Here is an 18799-nt window from a genome sequence, read left to right as displayed (position 1 = left end):
TGTGGAAAATTTGTGTGTGTATAGGACAAATTAAGTGTTAATTAGAAGGAGTGGGCGTACTCCACAGTATGAGAGTAGGGAAGTCAGCGTACTTCATGTGAATGCAGCGCTTATTGCTCAAAATTATCCACATGGTTGGTTGTTGTATACGGACCTATTGAGGTCTAAGACTCCGGAGTATGATGGTAAATATGGTTTATGTTGTAATCTGTGCGGTTTAATAGGTCAATCAGGCGTGGTTGACAAGTCAAGTTCGAGTCATAATGCATGTGTGAAACCTTCGATGGAGATCTGACGAGTTCTAAAGTGCACTAGAAGGAGTCATTGACAAGTCGAGAGTAGGATTTGCGGGTCAAATTCTGCTTGTGTATGTGGGAACTGAGAAGGAGAGAGTAGCGGCCGAGGCTTCAAGTGAAATCTCTGTAAAGTTCTGAAGCTAATGTGTTACCCTCCTGTAGTAAACCGGCAGATTTGTGTTGTCATTTTAAGGTGCTTGCAATAATTCGCATTAGTTTGTATGAATTGTAAGGAGTTAGTGAGGTGTGGACAAGCCACAAGACTTTGTCAGCTGCAGTGTGTGTGAGTGTGACGTCAGTGGTGCCGCGCTGAGATAGGTCAGATGCTGAGAGGGGTCGCGCACGGATTGGCTGCCGTCCGTGAGAGGCATTAGGTTGAGGAAAGGGTAGGTGAAGAGTGTCCTGGGAATTAAGCCGTTTTCTGATCAAATACGAAATAAAATAATTTGAAAAATGAATTTTGTTAAGGCATTCAAAAGCGCTTTGAAAGGAGATGTATACATTGTTGCAACCGATGGGGAACCTACACCACCTGAGGGTACTCCAGCGTATACAGTTATGGAAGAAAAGGGTGTTGCACCTTGTTTATGGATGAAACAATGGCGCAAATTAACAGAGAAAGAGGGGTGGCTAGCGTTTCCAGAACATGGGACATTCAATCCAAAGGTATTAGAAAATTTGAAGTGGATGTTAAGTACGCAGAAACCACCTCCGAGATCGGCACAATACGAGGCTTTGGCGATTTGGGACCTGATGGCTCTTAAACATAGGCAAGAAAGGTTCCACAGGAGATTGACAAGAGCAGAAAAATCCTATGCAAAAGCTAGATGGGACAGTGAGAATAAAATGTGGAGACGAGGAATAGTAGATGGGTTAAAGCTATTTCCTGCAATAACACAGGCAGAAGAGACACAGGGAAAGAAAGCTTCTTGTAAAACCGACAAAGATTCAGGAAAAATTAAAGAGAACAAAAGGTCCTGGGAAGAAGAGGATGATTCAGATGATGAGGCGTTTATGGATAGACTGTTGCATGATCGTCCACCACCGTATGCAGTGAGCGACAGTGTTCCGAGTACTAGCTTGGCTCATGGGAACCAGACGCAAGAGAAGGGAGTTACTGATATGGTACAGACTAGCGATACAACCTTGATACAGAATGGTGACAGTGTACCCACTGCACCAGACTCACCGATACAGTTGCAGTCTCCACCGCAGATAAAAATAATTTATCCTGACGTTCCAGTGCTTGAGACTACTACAAACTTGGTGGTGCCGCCAGACCCGATATACACAAAGCCAAGGCTGATTCAGATTGAGTCAACCCCAAAGCTAGTGTCTCAACCGCCACAGCTGATACCTGGGTATAACCCTGTAGCAGGACCTCCGTTAGTACCTGTACCAGGTACATTAGAACAGACCTATGGTGTTGCAGCTCCCAGAAGCTTGGGACCAGGTCAGACACCTGCCGCTATATCACTACCTATTACTGTCGGTCCCCCGGTGCCGTTATATGCACAAGAGAAAACAGGGACATGTGAACAAGGAGTTATGACTCATGAAGCGATAAGAGGAGGGCATATTAGAACTCCACAGATAATGGCCCAAGAAGGACAGGTATGTGAACAACAGAGACCCTTAATGGACCTTAGTCCAATAGGGGCACCTCTTGAAGCAATGCGGCAAGCAGGGTTGGGAGTCTTGACTCCCCAAACTATGAACACGAATACCTCTCACACTCCAATGATACATGCAGGGAACATTTCACTGCAGGGGTTTACAGTACAACAGTTAAATGAGTGGTTAGAGAAAACTTGTGCTTCACAAAAGACTACAGTGACCACAATCGATCCTGAAAAAGAAAGACAAGATGAATATCTGAATATCGTGCGATTAGGGACAGAAGCTGCTGAATTGGTGGAAAGAACTATGGGAGTGAATAGGTTGGAATCATACACTGAGGCAGAATTGAGGTACTTATGCCCTAAGATTACCAAAGAGGTAGGAAAAGTACACCAGAGATTAACGAATTTGGCAGACAAATACAATATTGATATTGGCAATACGAAACATTTGAAAAGGAGCTACAGGTTAGATTTTGACACTAAAGATTTTGAACACATGAGATCTGCAGGCATGAAGACACACTTGAAAGAATTGTTGCAAAGTGCACAAATTTGGGGAGCACTAGAGAAATGGGAAGGCCGGTGGGCAAAGAAAAGAGATAAGGAAAAAGGAGATGGCCCAGGGTCTAATGAAGTAACAACCACACCCAATTTAGACACGGTAAAAATCCTACCTATGAGGGAAACAGCTGGTGGTGTCTTAGCCCATGTGCCTTGGTCCAGGGGAGACATTTTGTCCTTTACAAATGATTACCCTAGGTTAAGAGAGAAACCGATCGAGTGGTATCAACAGACAGATAGATTGGTGAAGCTTGCGAAGTGTCTTTGGGAAGACTTGAATACCGTATTTGAGATCATTGTTCCGCCAGACTTGTGGCTCGAGTGCAAGAGAGGGGTAGATTGGCCCACGAAGGAGCCGGCAAGGGATAAGGTGACTGGAGCACCTTCTGAAGAGGTGATGAAATATTATCATAAAGTTATTGAGTTTTTGAAACAAAAGGTGTCGCCGAAGGTGACTGATTGGCAGAAAATCGACCGGACTTCGCAAGAGGTCAAAGAATCAATACATGCATATTATGAGAGATTGTTGAAAGCATTCAAACATTACAGTGGTACTGAGACAATCGAACCGAAGGACATGAATCATCTTGTGTTTAGGTTTGTCGAAGGGCTGAGACCGGAGGTCAGCCAGATGATTAAGAATCATTTGATCTGTTGGCAAGCTAAACCGATTGATGAGGTGTTACAGTATGCGAAATACTGTAGTGATGAAATTGAGTTGAAGCAGAAAAAGTTGAATGAGAAAGTGATGGTGATGCAGATAAGAGCTGCACAAGCTGGAATTCAGGGAAGTGGTGTTCAGCAGATGATACAACAACAACCGCAAATGAACGGTGTGTTTCAGGCACAGCAGAGCGGTAGAGGTCGAGGTTTTGTGAGCCGTAATTCGGATATGAATAATGTTGTCGTTCAAAATGACGGGCAGGTAATGAAAAGGATGTCACCATGCCATGCGTGCAGGGGCATGGGACATTGGAAACGGGATTGTCCGAATGTGGTGCAGGATGGTACAGTTCAGCAGAGCATTAATGTTGGTACACTACAAAATCCACGAGGTCCAAGAATGAGACACCAGAACCCGAACTTCCAGAATAATTTGGTGCAAATGCCAGGGGTACAACCCATGCAGCAAATGCAAATGCCGCGTTTCCAAACCGAGTCAGTACAACCAATGCAACAGCAGATCCCTATGGTGCCTAGACAGCAAATGCAGTTACCCCTAGCTCTGATGGGACAGCAACAGGTGACGCTTCCTCAGCAGGTCACAGGCCAGGTAACAAACCAAAACAACACTGTACAACAATTCCCATTACGAGGTGAAAATGATATGAATGAAGAATGGTCAGACGACAGCTCAGACAGTGAAGAGTGCAGGCTTGCAGCCTCTTTAGAGGTAGATCAGAGAGGCCTATATGTAGAGGGAAAAGTAATGGGCTATAAGGTTTCATTCTTAGTTGACACAGGAGCTACACGCTCTACAGTTCGCAGTGTAGAAGTACCGAGACTACCTCTATCAGGGCGCACCATACGAGTGGTTGGTGTGGCTAACCAGTATCTGACAAATCCAATCACTGACCCAGTACAGGTTGAAATTGGAAATTTCCAAGGCCTGCATAGGTTTGTTGTATGCGATTCAAGTCCAGTGTCCTTACTAGGAAGGGACTTACTATGTAAGACCAAATGTTCAATTACCTGTTCCAACGATAGAATAGAAGTTCAGACAAACAGTGATGATGAAGGAGATGAGGGTCAATTCATAGAAGGAGGAGAGACGAATATAGATTACCCTCTAATTACTTTATTCCCAGTGTTCACCCTAATCGATCTACCTGCTGATCTACAAGGGTCTGTAACAGAGAAAATGTGGGATTTGACTGGAAAAGAGGTCGGATTAATCAAGGGGGTTGGACCAGTCAAGGTGCAAATAAAGCCAAATGCAGTGTTCCCACAAGTACCACAATACCACATGACTCAGGATGTCCTCATTGAAGTGACACAGATAATTGCAGATTTTCTCAGACAGGGAGTTTTGAAAGAAGTCTTGAGCAGTCCGTGTAACTCACCTATTATGGGTTTAAAGAAGCCCTGTGGAAAGGTTCGAATCGTGCAGGATTTGAGAAAAATAAACGAAATTGTGATAAAATGTTGCCCTGTGGTACCTAACCCGGCGGTAATAATGTTCCAAGTTCCTTGTGATGCTGAATGGTTTACTGTAGTAGACCTATCACAAGCATTTTTCTCAATACCTCTTCACGAAGATAGCCAATTTTTGTTCAGTTTCAAATTCCTGGATAAGGTGTACAGCTGGTGCAGAATTCCACAGGGGTTTTCTGAGTCACCATCCATCTTCAATCAGATATTGAAGAAGGATTTGGAACCTCTTGTGCTGCCTTTAAATTCAACTCCTGTGCAGTACATCGATGATTTGTTGATTGCATCCAAAACCAGAGACAGCTGTAAATACGATACCATTGCATTGTTGAATCATTTGGGAAAGAATGGACATAAAGTGTCACCTAAGAAGTTGCAATACTGTCAAAAAGAAGTGAAATATTTGGGGCATCTGATTGAGAAAGGGTCCCGAAGAATATCAAAAGAAAGAATAACAGCTGTTTTACAAATGAATCCCCCAACAACAAAGAGAGATGTCAGGATGTTTTTGGGAATGGTGGGTTACTGCCGCCAGTGGATACCCAATTTCTCGATCATCTCAAATCCCTTAATAAAATTGACAGGAAAAGAGGTCAAAGATGAACCATACACAATCACCTTGACAAAAGAAGAGCTTGAGTCATTTTTAGAGCTGAAGGAGTGCATGTGTAGGGCTCCAGCATTGGGAATGCCCGATTATGAGCAACCTTTTCTGTTGTTCCAGGGATGTGGAATTCCTATCACCCAACGCCTGGGACATCTTGTTTGGGGTCAAGGGCAACAAGTTTTTATGTTTACTTTGTCCTTGGGACAAGCAGGCCCAACGCCCTACAGCACAAACCCTTTGGCTGCCTGTGTACAGAGAGTGGAACTTTCTGCAGTTGAGGTAATGTGTTTCCAAAAGATAATGCTGTTTGAACTTGTATTTATGGTTCATTATTTGAAAGCCTTCCTTATTAGGGTGAGTGCTGTAAATAAATGTTTTAAGGTCACACTTCACTACTGACGCTGGTTCCAGTACAAAAAAAAAAAAAAACGTGTATACACATGTTTGAAAAGTTAAGGCTATGAGGCTAAGTATAATGCTTCCCAGAATGCTCTCTGATTAGATGCAAATGAAGTGTCATTTAGTAAAATGTGTTGATGCATGCTAGTATTTCCCAAAAATATTTCTAATGGAAAATCAGTGTAACCATTTTCAACACGATTATGGGAAGCATGAAAATAAACAAACACTGACAAAGCCAACTGATCTGACATATCTTTATAAGTCTTTTAGTTTCATCAATGCGTGTCTTGTTTTGACATGGCTTTTTGTAACACTTTATTGTTGTGGGAGCTACGAGGCCCTCAACATTGTAACAAACACTGGAAACCCCCCCCCCCCCAAAAGTTTTTGAACTCTAAAAGCACATGTTGCCACCAGTGGCATAACAAAGGCCCCACAGCCGCCCTCCAGGGGGCCCCTTCAGCACAGCACCTGCCCTGAGTGAGTCTGGAGAGGGGGCTCCTCCATGTTCTTTGCAAAGGGGCACCCTCCAGTTTCGTTACGTCACTGATTGCCATTGTAGTTCCTGACACTGAACAAAACTACTTTGTGTGCCAATATGCTCCTTGTGGAAGAGCAGAATGTGATCACTCACAGTAAAGCCAGCCGAAAGAGAGAGAGAAATAGAAGTTTAATAAAAACAAAATGTCTTTGTTAACACCAGACCTAATTAGGGACCAAGACCCACATGTAGGTAGCTTTTTGCATGTCGCAAATAGCGACTTTCGCTGTTTGCGACGTGCAAAAAGCACATTGGGATGCACAAACCCAGTTTTGCGATTCAGTAACTTGGTTACCGAATCACAAAACAGGTTTGCGACTCGCAATTAGGAAGGGGTGTTCCCTTCCTAATTGCGACTCGCAGTGCAATGTAGGATTGTTTTGTGACTGCGGGCGCAAACCAATCACAGTTTGCACCCATTTCAAATGGGTGCTAACACTTTCGCAAAAGGGAAGGGGTCCCCATGGGACCCATTCCCCATTGTGAATGTCACTGTAAAAAAAAATTCAGAAAACGAAAACATTAAATTTTTCGTTTTTGTAATGCATCTCGTTTTCCTTTAAGGAAGCAGTCACAGACATAGTGGTCTGCTGTCTCCAGCAGGCCACCATCCATGTGAGGGCCGCTATTCGCAAGGGGGTCGCAAATTGCGACCCACCTCATGATTATTCACTAGGTGGGCATTTGCGAAGCCCTTGCGAATCACAGATGGTGTCAGGGACACCATCCTACATTCGGATTTGCGAATCGCAAATTGAGAGTCGCTCTGACTCGCAATTTGCGGGTCGCAAATCTGAACCTACCTACATGTGGCCCCAAATTCTTAAAGAAAGTCACAAAAGTGCACCCATGGTATATGTCGTACCCCTATAAAATATTTGTGAACTGTATTTTAGCATGGGTAAATACGCATGTGTAGATTTGCTCATGTGAAAATCTATTGAGCATTTGCAAGTTCATTTTCCCTCCGGCCACTTTCTTCCCAACCCTGGAAGAAGTTCTAATTCTGCCATTGTCAGGAGTAAATGTCCAACCTATCTTATAATGGGAAAATACTAGAGAGAAGCTGGTGAAAATCTTTAAAACATGCAGGTTAGTAGGTTTGCAGACTCAAAGGCATTCCAGCCCTGGAACTATTGCTTACTGCTTCCTCCAGCCCCAGTATGCAGATCTGCAGAAAGGTGGCAAAATAAGGAAACTGCTACACTAGGGATTGAAACTGCAAGTATTCAAGCCCTACTATGGTAGTAGCCCTGGCATAATCAGAGAGGCTATTATCAGAGCTCTTACATAATGAGATTGCTGCCATAATTTGTCGCCACACTACATGGCACCAAAGGGACAAGTAGATCTTTTTACAGGACAAGTAGATTTGAGAAGCAACCTGTCCCCTGGACAAGTAGATATTTTAATAAATTCCACACCCCTGTGTTCTGTCATGAACGTGATGCTTGTTCTTTGTCTGTTTTAACACAGGTCCACGGAGATGCAAATCGCCCTGTAGCGTATTTTTCAGCTACTTTGGACCCTGTTGCCGCAGCCTTACCGGGTTGTTTGCGAGCAGTCGCACCAGTTGGTCAAAGCCTTTCACAGTGTGAGGGCATAGTCATGGGATACCCTTTGACAGTATTGGTCCCACATTCTGTTGAAATTCTGTTGACAAGAACTAAGACGCAACACATGACAAATGCACGACTTACCAAATATGAGACGATTATTCTGGGGTCACCAAATGTTACACTAAAAAGATGCACTGTGCTGAACCCAGCAACTCTACTTCCCAATGAGAATACAGAAATCAAAGATGGGGAAGAATTTGAGCATGATTGTCTTGAGGTGACTGAGCTCTGTACCAAACCTCGCCCAGACATACAGGATACCCAGTTAAAAGAAAACGACTGCATTATGTTCGTTGATGGGTCCTGTCTAAGAGATTCAACAGGAACATTGAGAGCTGGTTACGCAGTATGTACTATATCTGGCATAGTCGAGGCCTTTTGGCTTGAGAAAGTGTTTTCTGCACAGGTGGCAGAATTAATAGCTCTTACAAAAGCCTGCCACGCTGCTGTGAATTTGAAAGTTACAATCTATACTGACAGCAGATATGGATTTGGAATTGTACATGATTTTGGCCAACTCTGGTCGCAGAGGGGTTTCATGACTTCCTCTGGTTCACCAGTGAAAAATGGAGAACAAATAAGAGATTTGTTACATGCGATTCAGTTACCTCTTGAAATTGCCGTGGTGAAGTGCAGTGCTCACACCAGATCACAAGACTTTGTGTCAATGGGGAATGGTTACGCAGATCAGGTTGCAAGATTTTGTGCATTAAACTGTATATCATTTAAAGAGCAGTGGGAATTGTTACCACAACCTGAGAACGACACAACCTTGAGTCTAGCATTACGAGTGGTTGATACCTTAGACAAATTAAAAACATTACAAAGTCGTGCTAGCAAAGAAGAAAAACGTTCCTGGCAAAAAATGCAGTGTGTACAAAGAGCAGATGATATGTGGGTTTCAGAGGAAGGAAAGCTGGTTTTGCCAAATAGTCTTTTGTCACAATTTGCCCGATTATATCATGGGCAGGCACATTTAGGAAGAGATGCCATGATCAGATCTTTTAAAATTGATTGGTTCAATCCAAAATTCAGACATGCCGCAGAAATTACTTGTCACAGGTGCGTCATCTGTCAGCAGATGAACGCTGGAAAAGGAACAGTGGTAACTTTGAGCCACATTGGAAGAGCTGGAGGTCCATTTAACAAAATGCAAATGGATTTCATTGAAATGCCTGTTTGTGGAGGATTGAAGTACGTGTTGGTGATTGTATGTGTATTCAGTCATTGGATTGAGGCATACCCTACACGTAGGAATGACAGTCTCACAGTTGCAAAACTACTACTCAGAGAGTTAATACCAAGATTCGGGTTTCCGGTTTCTATAGAATCAGATAGGGGAAGACACTTCGACAATGAGGTGATCAAACTTCTGTGTGCAGCACTCAACATTGAGCAGAAGTTGCACTGTAGCTATCGCCCTGAAGCATCAGGACTAGTTGAACAGATGAATGGTACCTTAAAATCAAGAATAGCAAAAATGTGTGCAGCAACAAACATGAAGTGGCCAGATGCGTTACCTCTAGTACTGATGTCTATGAGAAACACGCCAGATAAGAAAACTGGACTGTCCCCCCATGAAATCCTCATGGGTAGAGCAATGAGGTTACCAGCGGTACCTGCAAATGCACTGGTGAATATTACAGATGATATGGTGTTGGATTACTGCAAAGGTTTGGCTGACGTGATTTGCTTTCTCTCTCACCAGGTGGAAGCTAACACATTGCCGCCAATCGGCGAACCAGGACATTCTTTGCAAGCTGGCGATTGGGTGGTTGTCAAGAAGCACGTGAGGAAATCGTGTCTTGAGCCACGTTGGAAGGGGCCATATCAAGTAATACTGACTACCACTACTGCTGTGAAGTGTGCCGGGGTTCCCAACTGGATACATGCCAGTCACACAAAGAGGGTAACGTGTCCTGTTGAAGTGGAACTTGAAGATTCCGGTACAGCAACTTCAGGAGGAGAGGTCTCGGAGACAGAAATCAGTCAAGAAAGATCTGAGACTGCGGGAGAGCCCACTGAGGACAGCCTTGTCCCTCAAGCTGACAGTGAGTTCGAAAGAGGTGACAGAGAGCCTATCTCAGTTGGGTCAGCAGGAGAACTAAGACAAGGAGAGGTTCTCTCAGAAGTAGACGAATACAATTCGGAGCCTGAGTACAGTGTAGAATTGGGAAGACGGCAGAGAGAAAGCAGTTGAACCAGTTGCAAGTCCGTCAAGAGAAAACACCATATCACAAGAGGAGGGTGCTGTTCAGCGTCCTGAAGGAAAACACCGAAACAAAACACACAGAGGTGATAATTGGCCAGATAAGCCACATTTCAGAATAAGGGAAATAGCAAACGAGACAATAATAGAAGAAAGCGATACTTCACAGGCAGATGATCTGAGTGAAGGAGATCAACAAGGTGAACGAAGATTAAAAAGAAAGAGAATAGCAAACCGAAGATACACAGGTCTTGAATGGGCATATGCTACAACCTCTGAATGGCAACAAGAATTCTTAGCATTCTGCTTTGATCGAGAAGTGCCAGGCCAATACTACGGTACCTGAAGGTAATCTACGAGAAAAAAAATTTGATAAAATTAATATCGTAAAAACTGAAAAGAAAGAGAGACTTTAGAAAACTACTGGAAAAGTGACACTAAACCCGGATTTGACTTCAAGAAACCTAATTACGACAAGCTGCTAATCTGAATTGACAAAAAGGGTCCTGGAGTGAGTGAAGACGCTGTAAAATTACGCAGAAAGAGTTTACCTTCTTGAGTTGATTGTTGATCTGCTATTCTGATTCTATACAAACATGGCTTATAGTAGCAAAGGAAGTAAGGTGTGTGGTTGGTTAGGACTTATGGTGAGTGTTGTATGTGCAATAATGATTGTGGGAGTGATTGTAGGAATGCCGTGGAGAGAGAGAGAAACTATTAATGCAACTTCAAAACCTGAGACTACTACTGCTAGTAAACTATCACCGTGGGAGAAATTTGAGCAAGATGCCAGACATCTGCATGAGGAAACTAATGCAAAAGGGGAACTTTCTACTAATGTCTTCTATCGCTTACTAAACGAGTATGTGGAAACTATGGATGCGAAAGATTGTTATGTGTGCACTAAAATTCCTTCATCTGTGCAGGAGGGAGTTACTTATCATAGCCTCCCTCTTACTTATGGGATTAGCTGTAGCTTGCTATTAACGAGATTTTATAATCAAGAGCATGTGCAATACTTCTATTCAAATTTGGATGTTGTGTTTTCTTTAGTACCTGTGATTGAATTTTTAAATAAGTTAGCTAAAGAGAATGATATTAAAATAGTTAGAGGATTCTTTTAGCCAACACTTACATTTGGAACTGCTTATGCACATCGCAATAATATAACTTGCTTACTGTCTTCTGTAGAGAAAAGCTTTTTAGATCACACAGATGATAGACGCAAAGCATTAAATGAAAGGTTAGAAAAAGGCTTAGAAAAACGTACTTACGCAAATGATTATGCTTACACGACAATTAAAACACAAGGCAAATCAGCTTTAGATGCATTACATGTAGGTAGACTGTGTATATATAGGCCTAAGTCTGATCAAGACAATCTATTTGTAGGTACGAGTGAATGTAGACATGTGTTTCTGTTTCAGAGTAAATGGACCTTTATGTTAAATGGACAAGACCCAGCGATTCCTGGAATCTATTACATCTGTGGGTTAAATGCATATTACCGTCTCCCAAAGGGATGGTAAGGGACATGTTATTTGGGATTAGTATTCCCAAAGATATACCAGATTTATGACTTGAAACAAATACCTAAAACTTCGGAAATACAACATATTAGACAAAAGCGAAAATCAGTGGCGGCTATATTTGGAGCTATAATCCCATCAGTTGGGGTTATCTTAAATTCCATGAAAATTCAAAAGTTGTCTACTATTGTGGATAACATGCTGACAAATTTTACAGGAGCAATACTTCTGATGGATACTGAACTTGCTGCAGAAAGAGCTATGACTCTTCAAAACCGGCTTGCTTTAGACATTCTTTTAGCAAAGAGTGGAGGTGTGTGCAAAATGCTTAATGAACGTCATTGCTGTTCATTCATACCTGACAACAGTAAGAAAATTAGAAGCATGCTTACTAACCTTACTAGAGATAGTACAGATTTGAAGGATCTAAAAGAACCTGGTGTTTGGGAAAAATTTGGGAAATGAATTGCCCGAGTGGGAAGCTGGTTTACCAACATTTGGAATGGGGTACTTGCAAAAATTATGATAGGTCTATTAATTGTTTTGATTTGCCTACTAGGATTATGGGGGGCATGCAAAATTAATGACAAAATAAAAAGAAATTTGTCAAAAAGAGCCGGACAAAATGAAGAAAGTGAAAGAGAGAAAATGTTCAATGAAATATGGGAAAGCTCACATAAAGGGCAAGATGTTGAAATGCGTATCATGCGCAAGGTGAAAAATTAAAAGATCAAAAGATTGTGTGATGACGAGCGTCATCAGAGGAGGGACTGAGAGAGCGTAGTTTAAAATATTACATGTCATAGGCGTGAAATGCTTATGTTTAACAATGCTGCATTAATAATTGAAATGTATTAATAAACGTGGAGAATTATTCACCTGTGTAAACTAATGTCAACTAGAAGAAATAATCATTTATAATTGTGTGCATTATTACGTATAAAACCGCATTCATTAGAACTCGTATATCTTAAGTTAGCATGAGTCACGAATTAGCTGTGTAACTCTCATATTAAAGCGTATTTTTCTGTTTCTCCAGTGTGCTGACTTGCAAAAGACCATGACCCAGCAATTGTTCTTTTTCTTTACTTATTCGCAACATTTCAAGACTCTCCCATTCGCATGCTAGTAGCTTTTAGTATAAATTATAAGACTTCGAAACAAACATGGATACTTTCAAGGACAATAAAGCGAGGAGAAGAGAACTCTTGACCCAAGATGTGTGCCAAGGAGATGAAATAACCCCGGATATGCCACCTACGAAAAACGTCAATTATGAAGACCAATTAGGATTTAGACAGATATCATGAAATGACAAATGCATTACTTAATGAATAATGTGATTGGTTACCAATAATGGGGTGTAGTGACTGACCAATAGAATTTTGGGGAAATGTATTTTGGAAAAAGGGATAAAAACCCATGACAGAGGAGACAAGACGCATTAGGTAGGGAATGATGTCGATTGCATCCAGAAACTCTGTCACTCTATTTGGTGACTTGAGACTAGACAATAATCTTTGCCCATAGACTGCCCATTACACTTTCTTCCTTAAGGGGAGAGTGTCCCTTGCCTTTACTTAGATAGACTGACGGTGATCTAACTGATGTCCTGAAGACGAAGACTGATCCTGTATGCTGACCTATCCAGAGGAGGGTAATAACATTACTAATGAAATCTATTTTGCCTTTTCTTTCTAGGTACCAACTGCTGTATATTTTGATTAGAGATCTTAGTTAGACGTTTTTCCAAATTGATGTTCTAAATTGTTTTACATGAAGCCCCACATGTTAATGCTAATTCGAAGTTAGATGAGGTATTCATTAGACTGACGGAATTGACGTGACTGACGAGGAGCTATGCTGAACTGAGACCTCTAGGAGGTATTATGTACCGCGATCTGTTCTTATTGACATAACTATCTTATGTTCCTGGTCTTTGCATTATTGAAAGCTTATCGTAGTTGTCACCTTGTGATTATGTTCATATGCTTCTTGGTCTTGAGACTAATGCATTTACTATTAGATTGTAATCAATAGGGAATAAAATTCACTAAAATCTCTATTAAGGTGTGGTTATTCGTGACTGAAAGGTCATGATTGTGCTGAAGGTTTATTAATGACTAAAGCGAAATATATTTTGATGCTAACTTTTGACAATGTTATTGACATATTGATTGACTTATTGATTGGTTATCTCGTCTTGCGGAGTCTCACCACTGGGCCCAAAGATTCATCGACCTAAAACGAGTCCTGATGTGTATAAATTAACATAGACGGACGCGTTAACAATACCATGGAACGCACCTTCCCCCGTAGGTCGTTCCACCGCTTCCTGATGTCGTCCCGATTTCGTGGATGCTGTCCCACAGCGTTGACCCTGATCACTATCCTTTGCCATAGCTCCATCTTCCTGGCAATGGTGGTGTGCTGCACCTGTGTCCCGAAGAGCTGAGGCTCTACCCGAACTATTTCCTCCACCATGACCCGGAGTTCAGCGTCTGAAAACCGGGGGTGTCTTTGGGGTGCCATGGGGTGGTTTGGATAAGGTGTGGGGTGGTGTATGTGTTGTAGAGTGTGGTGAGTGTGGTGATGTGTGGTGATGTGTGGTGATGTGTGGTGTTTTGTGCGTGGATATTGTGTGGGTGATGGTGTGATTTGCCTCTGTGTGATGGTGTTCTCTATTCTGTGCTGTCTCTCTCTGGCCTTCTGTCGGATTTTTGGGTTGTAAGGGTTTGTGGGTGATGTGGGTGTGTGTTTTATATTGTATTGGGTGTGTGGGAGTGGTGTGTGTATGTGTCTCAGGTGTGTGTATTTTAAATTGTCCAATGTGGCTGTGTTTTGTAAAGGTGTGTGTATTTTGACCGCGGCGGTGTGTACCGCCAATGGAATACCGCGGTTGAAAGACCGCTGCGGGGATTTGTGGGTCGGAATGGCATGGGCGTATTTCTGTTGGCGTGACGGTGGAGGTTTGGTCATCGCCAGTTTTTCGCTGGCCGTTGGTGTGGCGGACTTTTGTGGATGTCGGGTTTTTGGCGGTTTGCCAGTTGCGGGTCAGAATGACCGTGGCGGTTTACCGCACCCGCGGCGGTGTTGTGGCGGTCTTCTGACCGGCGGAAAGCGCCTTTTACCGCCGAGGTCAGAATGACCCCCAAAATGTATAAACTGCCCACTTGTTTAACAAACAATGGAAACATTTGGCATCCAGAACTAAGCTATAATCAATGTAACTTGTGCTTACAAGCAGTGGTCAGGAGTGTATTTTGGTATTGTTGCCCTGCAAGGTACATTGAATATGCATGTCATTGACAAAACCTTAACAGCTAAATACCATAAATATGAAAAAATGTAAAGAAATTGTGTTGGTTTTCAACTGAGTCTATTTTGCTATCAGACTGACTGCAGGCCAAGAAGAGCATTATACCGCTATGTACCTGAATCATATCAGTTGTTTTTATATTGGATTTTGGCTGGCTATATATTTCTTGACTTTAAGGAAGAGCATAGGGGAGGTAGCATCTAGACATGAGACGAGCACATGTGCTAGAAAACTCTCCGAAAATCTCTAGCCAACTTTCTGTTCCTAAATAATTTTTATAATATGTTCTTAAAAAACACAGGATATCCTGCAGAATGCAGACCACTGATTTTCACCTTGTGAGTGATCAGACCCAAGATCAAGTTGCCTGTACCCAGTTTCCCCTAATACAACCTGGTAGAAAAGGAAGACCGGGCTCAAACATAAGATATTTAAGGGCTATTCAAACAGGATAAGGATGGTTTGTCCAACTGTTTGCAATAGTATGATTATTTTTGCCCTCAACTTTTCTTCCTACCTTATGGAAAAATATTTGGTCAGTATAGTAATTGATTCTTCATATTGGTGAACTGGCTAGTATTGGGCTAAACTGGTGTAAGGATTAAACATCTAGATTCTAAGAGGGCTTGTCCAAACTTATCGAGAGAGGGAACATAACCATGTATATGTAATTTTACATAAATGTTTTATGCAATGTGAATTGGTATATTTGTTTTCTTTCTCTGCTGAAATGTAGATGCAACTTTTCAAAGATAAACATTATTACAACTAATGTTTACAAACCGTCAATCTTCTGCTAAAAAACCCATCCAGACCCAGATATTATACAGGATCCTCTATTCACTTGCATACCTCCCAGAAATATCATAACTGCTGAACAAATGGCATGCAACATATATGTTTCTGGAATAACATGGGTAGTACACAAAACATTACAGGCACGATGTGAGTCGAGCTTATGTTTAGTACAGGAGGGAGTTCCCTTCCAGCACAAACCATTATGCTTAGGCTAACTTTAAATCTTTTCCCACTTTGTATTTGTTCTTTCCATTGCAGCACACACTGGTTTCAATTTCGATAAAATAAAATGTTTCTCCTACTTCAATCTTATTAGAGAAAGTGCAAAGAGTGCAGGACCATATAGGACCATATTGCATATAGCATTCCCCTGAATAGTCCAAATGTATTCCCATTTTAAATGTTTGGGGGCACATTCACAAAGGCATGTAGGAGAACGTAAATGAGGACTACATGAATACTACTTTACATACTCAAAAATGCCAATTTAAATAGGCGACGCTATTTCCATGTATGTTTCAAACAAATGATGGTAAGCTAATCAGTATGTCCTCTTGGGTTCTTTGTATGAGCTCTGAAAGTGACACTGGTATATAACGATGGGCCCTAGAATGCATTCCAAACACCATTAATAGCTGTCTGAAAACCTCTCTCTGGGTAACCAAATGTAGAATGTCAATCTATTGCTTGAGGCCTCTGATAAAAAGGTCTAGAGTTCATATCAGTCACAGAGAGCAAATGGATTTGGGTACCATTATTAATGATTGACAAGATTGTTGCAGTTCTCGCTGCATAAATATCCCCTTCAAATCTGTAACACTTGCAGAGACTGGCAAGCTCTGCAGTACGCTAAGCTGCAAAACGTACAACCATGGAACCCACCACAACTCAATGACCGTTCAACTCATTACAAACCTGATTCTCGACACCCACCAACGTAGTCTACTCTTCCATACTCACAGTTGCGCTGAAGGGGGAGACACAAATTCTCTATGGCAGATGCAATAGTGTGGAAATTGCATTTCTTCTACCTCAGACTTCATCACAACCATATTAAATGCACACAACAATCTTGAAACTAAGCCCATAACAATATCGTAAATGAAAACTTTACGAAAACGAATAAGAATCCAACATTTCACTGGCTTTAAATGCAGACTGCATGAGAGAAAAGGTTTAGGCTGCCCTACAAATGAGGAAGCGTCTCCTCAAATTGAGGCAGAAGAGAAACCCCAGAGGCCAAACACTTCTTTTAGAAGAGCACAACTGGGGACTGCATGAGTTTATTTTAATCTATAGTTATAGGGTGACCTTTTGCATGACTTACCACAGCTATTTTATTTATCATTACTTTATCACTTTTGAGTAATACTTTCCTGGCTCCTCTTTTAAATTGATATGCACACTACTTTACAAATCATCAGGGCAAAGGTGAAAATGTTTTACAACACACAGTTACCAAAAGTTACCAAAATATTTGACTGAGTAAGTTAGATAGATAAAAAAAACAAAATGCTGACAACCAGGAACAAATGTAGGTAATGGTTTCACTACAATTTATGTAGATTTAAGGTCGGCCTACTATTACAATGGCCTTCAGCTACCCTTAAACTGGAGGTGCCACAATACATTCTTCATTCATTCACTATTACTATTAGGAAACCAAGGGAGATGTGTGGGAAAAAGTCAGGATTAAGGTGGCTGACAAGGAACCCAGGTTTGCAGGTGCAGTGAATGTGTCCAAGACCTCTCCGGAGTAGACAAGAGTGATTAGTCATAACATAATGCAACTATTATTTTCTGCTTCCAAATGCAAACCTTGTAAAACATCTTGATTGTCATTTTCATCTTCATGTTCATCCTCTTCGGGCTCTTGCTGTTGTTGAGAATCCAACACTGCTTGTTCTGTTTCTTCCCCTAGCTAAAGGAAAAAGAAAATGCAAGTTAATACCATCATAATGTAAATTAAAAATATTTATTTTACTATTTGTAGATGCTGAAGGAACTAACAACATTATCTATACGTGTAGTAGCTAACGAGTCAGAGACAATGAATCATAGCTATGTCATGTGCTGGGAAAATACATCACTAACCCTCTATGGAAACATCTTCTAATAAGGTCGTTGCTTCAGCATTCATGGCTCAGTGCTGTGTATTCACCATATTGGCATTTTTGTGGATCAACACTGATGGCTTTGTCGAGGATTCAAAGCACTTAAGGGTCAAAAGTAACAAGCATTTGCAATGCAACAGGTCTCGTATTTGCTTGAGTTAGAGATTTTGGCGTTGTAAATGCACAACTGGACTTTTCTTGCCACATAAATTGGTCAACCCTGACGCATAATTTGCTCCTCTCTGCCACATAATTCCAGTGGTCCTGCATATAACTAAAGCACTTCCATTTACCTTCTTCCTCTATCTGCAGCAAAAAATGGAAATATTGCCATTAATTATTATGTATTTTGGGGTCCCACCAAGTGCAGCAAATATTGTAGTATCTTGACTGTAATGCTCGGAACAGCCCCTAGAAGGCACCACTATAAAAATAACATTTTTAAGAAACATGGTCATGTAACCATATAGTCAGTCCCTAGAAAGCATAAGAGGCATTATGCGCCGAGATCAACTCATGAACTGAAAGTAAGTGTTAATCTATGAAGGATCTACATAGTCAATGATTTTTTGTGTGAGATAAAAAGGAAGATTAACTGAAGACGCGAAAAGACAAGTTACACTGCTTTAGTTTGGATTCTGGCGGTACATAAAAACAAATAACTTAATTACCTATAATGAATGTATCAAAAGTTGCAAATTCATAAAATATCCCCATTTGCCACAAAGCAAACATCTGGGAACTCCTAGGAGTGCTTGAAGGCCATCCACTTCACTGAAAACGCCATATTCCTACCAACCCAACTGAAGCCCAAGTGTTCAAAGCTTAGGGAAAGCCAGACATCAGATCCTGTTCTTTAGGGCTCAGCATACACCATGCAGCTTGGTTGCATGAATTTACATCCAAATGACCTTCAAAGTCCTTGCTTGCAAATCAAAACCTGAAAATCAAACACTGTTAATACTAGTCTAAACTCACGCGGGCAAGTACATATTGGATTCAAAACTGGCACTTAAGTTCCACGACCACAT

The 18799-nt window shown here is 41.5% G+C and overlaps 1 protein-coding gene across 2 annotated transcripts in view; it reads right to left on the bottom strand.

The window, feature by feature from the left end:
• The window catches only part of PACC1 (proton activated chloride channel 1), a 166417-nt gene that overhangs the window by 125936 nt on the left and 21682 nt on the right, over positions 1-18799 (bottom strand). For both annotated transcript variants that reach the window (XM_069233924.1, XM_069233925.1), the window contains exon 2: positions 17473-17575. In XM_069233924.1, the coding sequence (XP_069090025.1) occupies positions 17473-17575 (103 nt within the window). The remainder of the gene's footprint in view (positions 1-17472; positions 17576-18799) is intronic.

Source organism: Pleurodeles waltl, chromosome 5 (genome assembly GCF_031143425.1).
Source record: "Pleurodeles waltl isolate 20211129_DDA chromosome 5, aPleWal1.hap1.20221129, whole genome shotgun sequence".
NCBI lineage: Eukaryota > Metazoa > Chordata > Amphibia > Caudata > Salamandridae > Pleurodeles > Pleurodeles waltl.
Note: the sequence above shows the minus strand (reverse complement) of the source record. Positions and strands in the feature narration are given on the sequence as shown.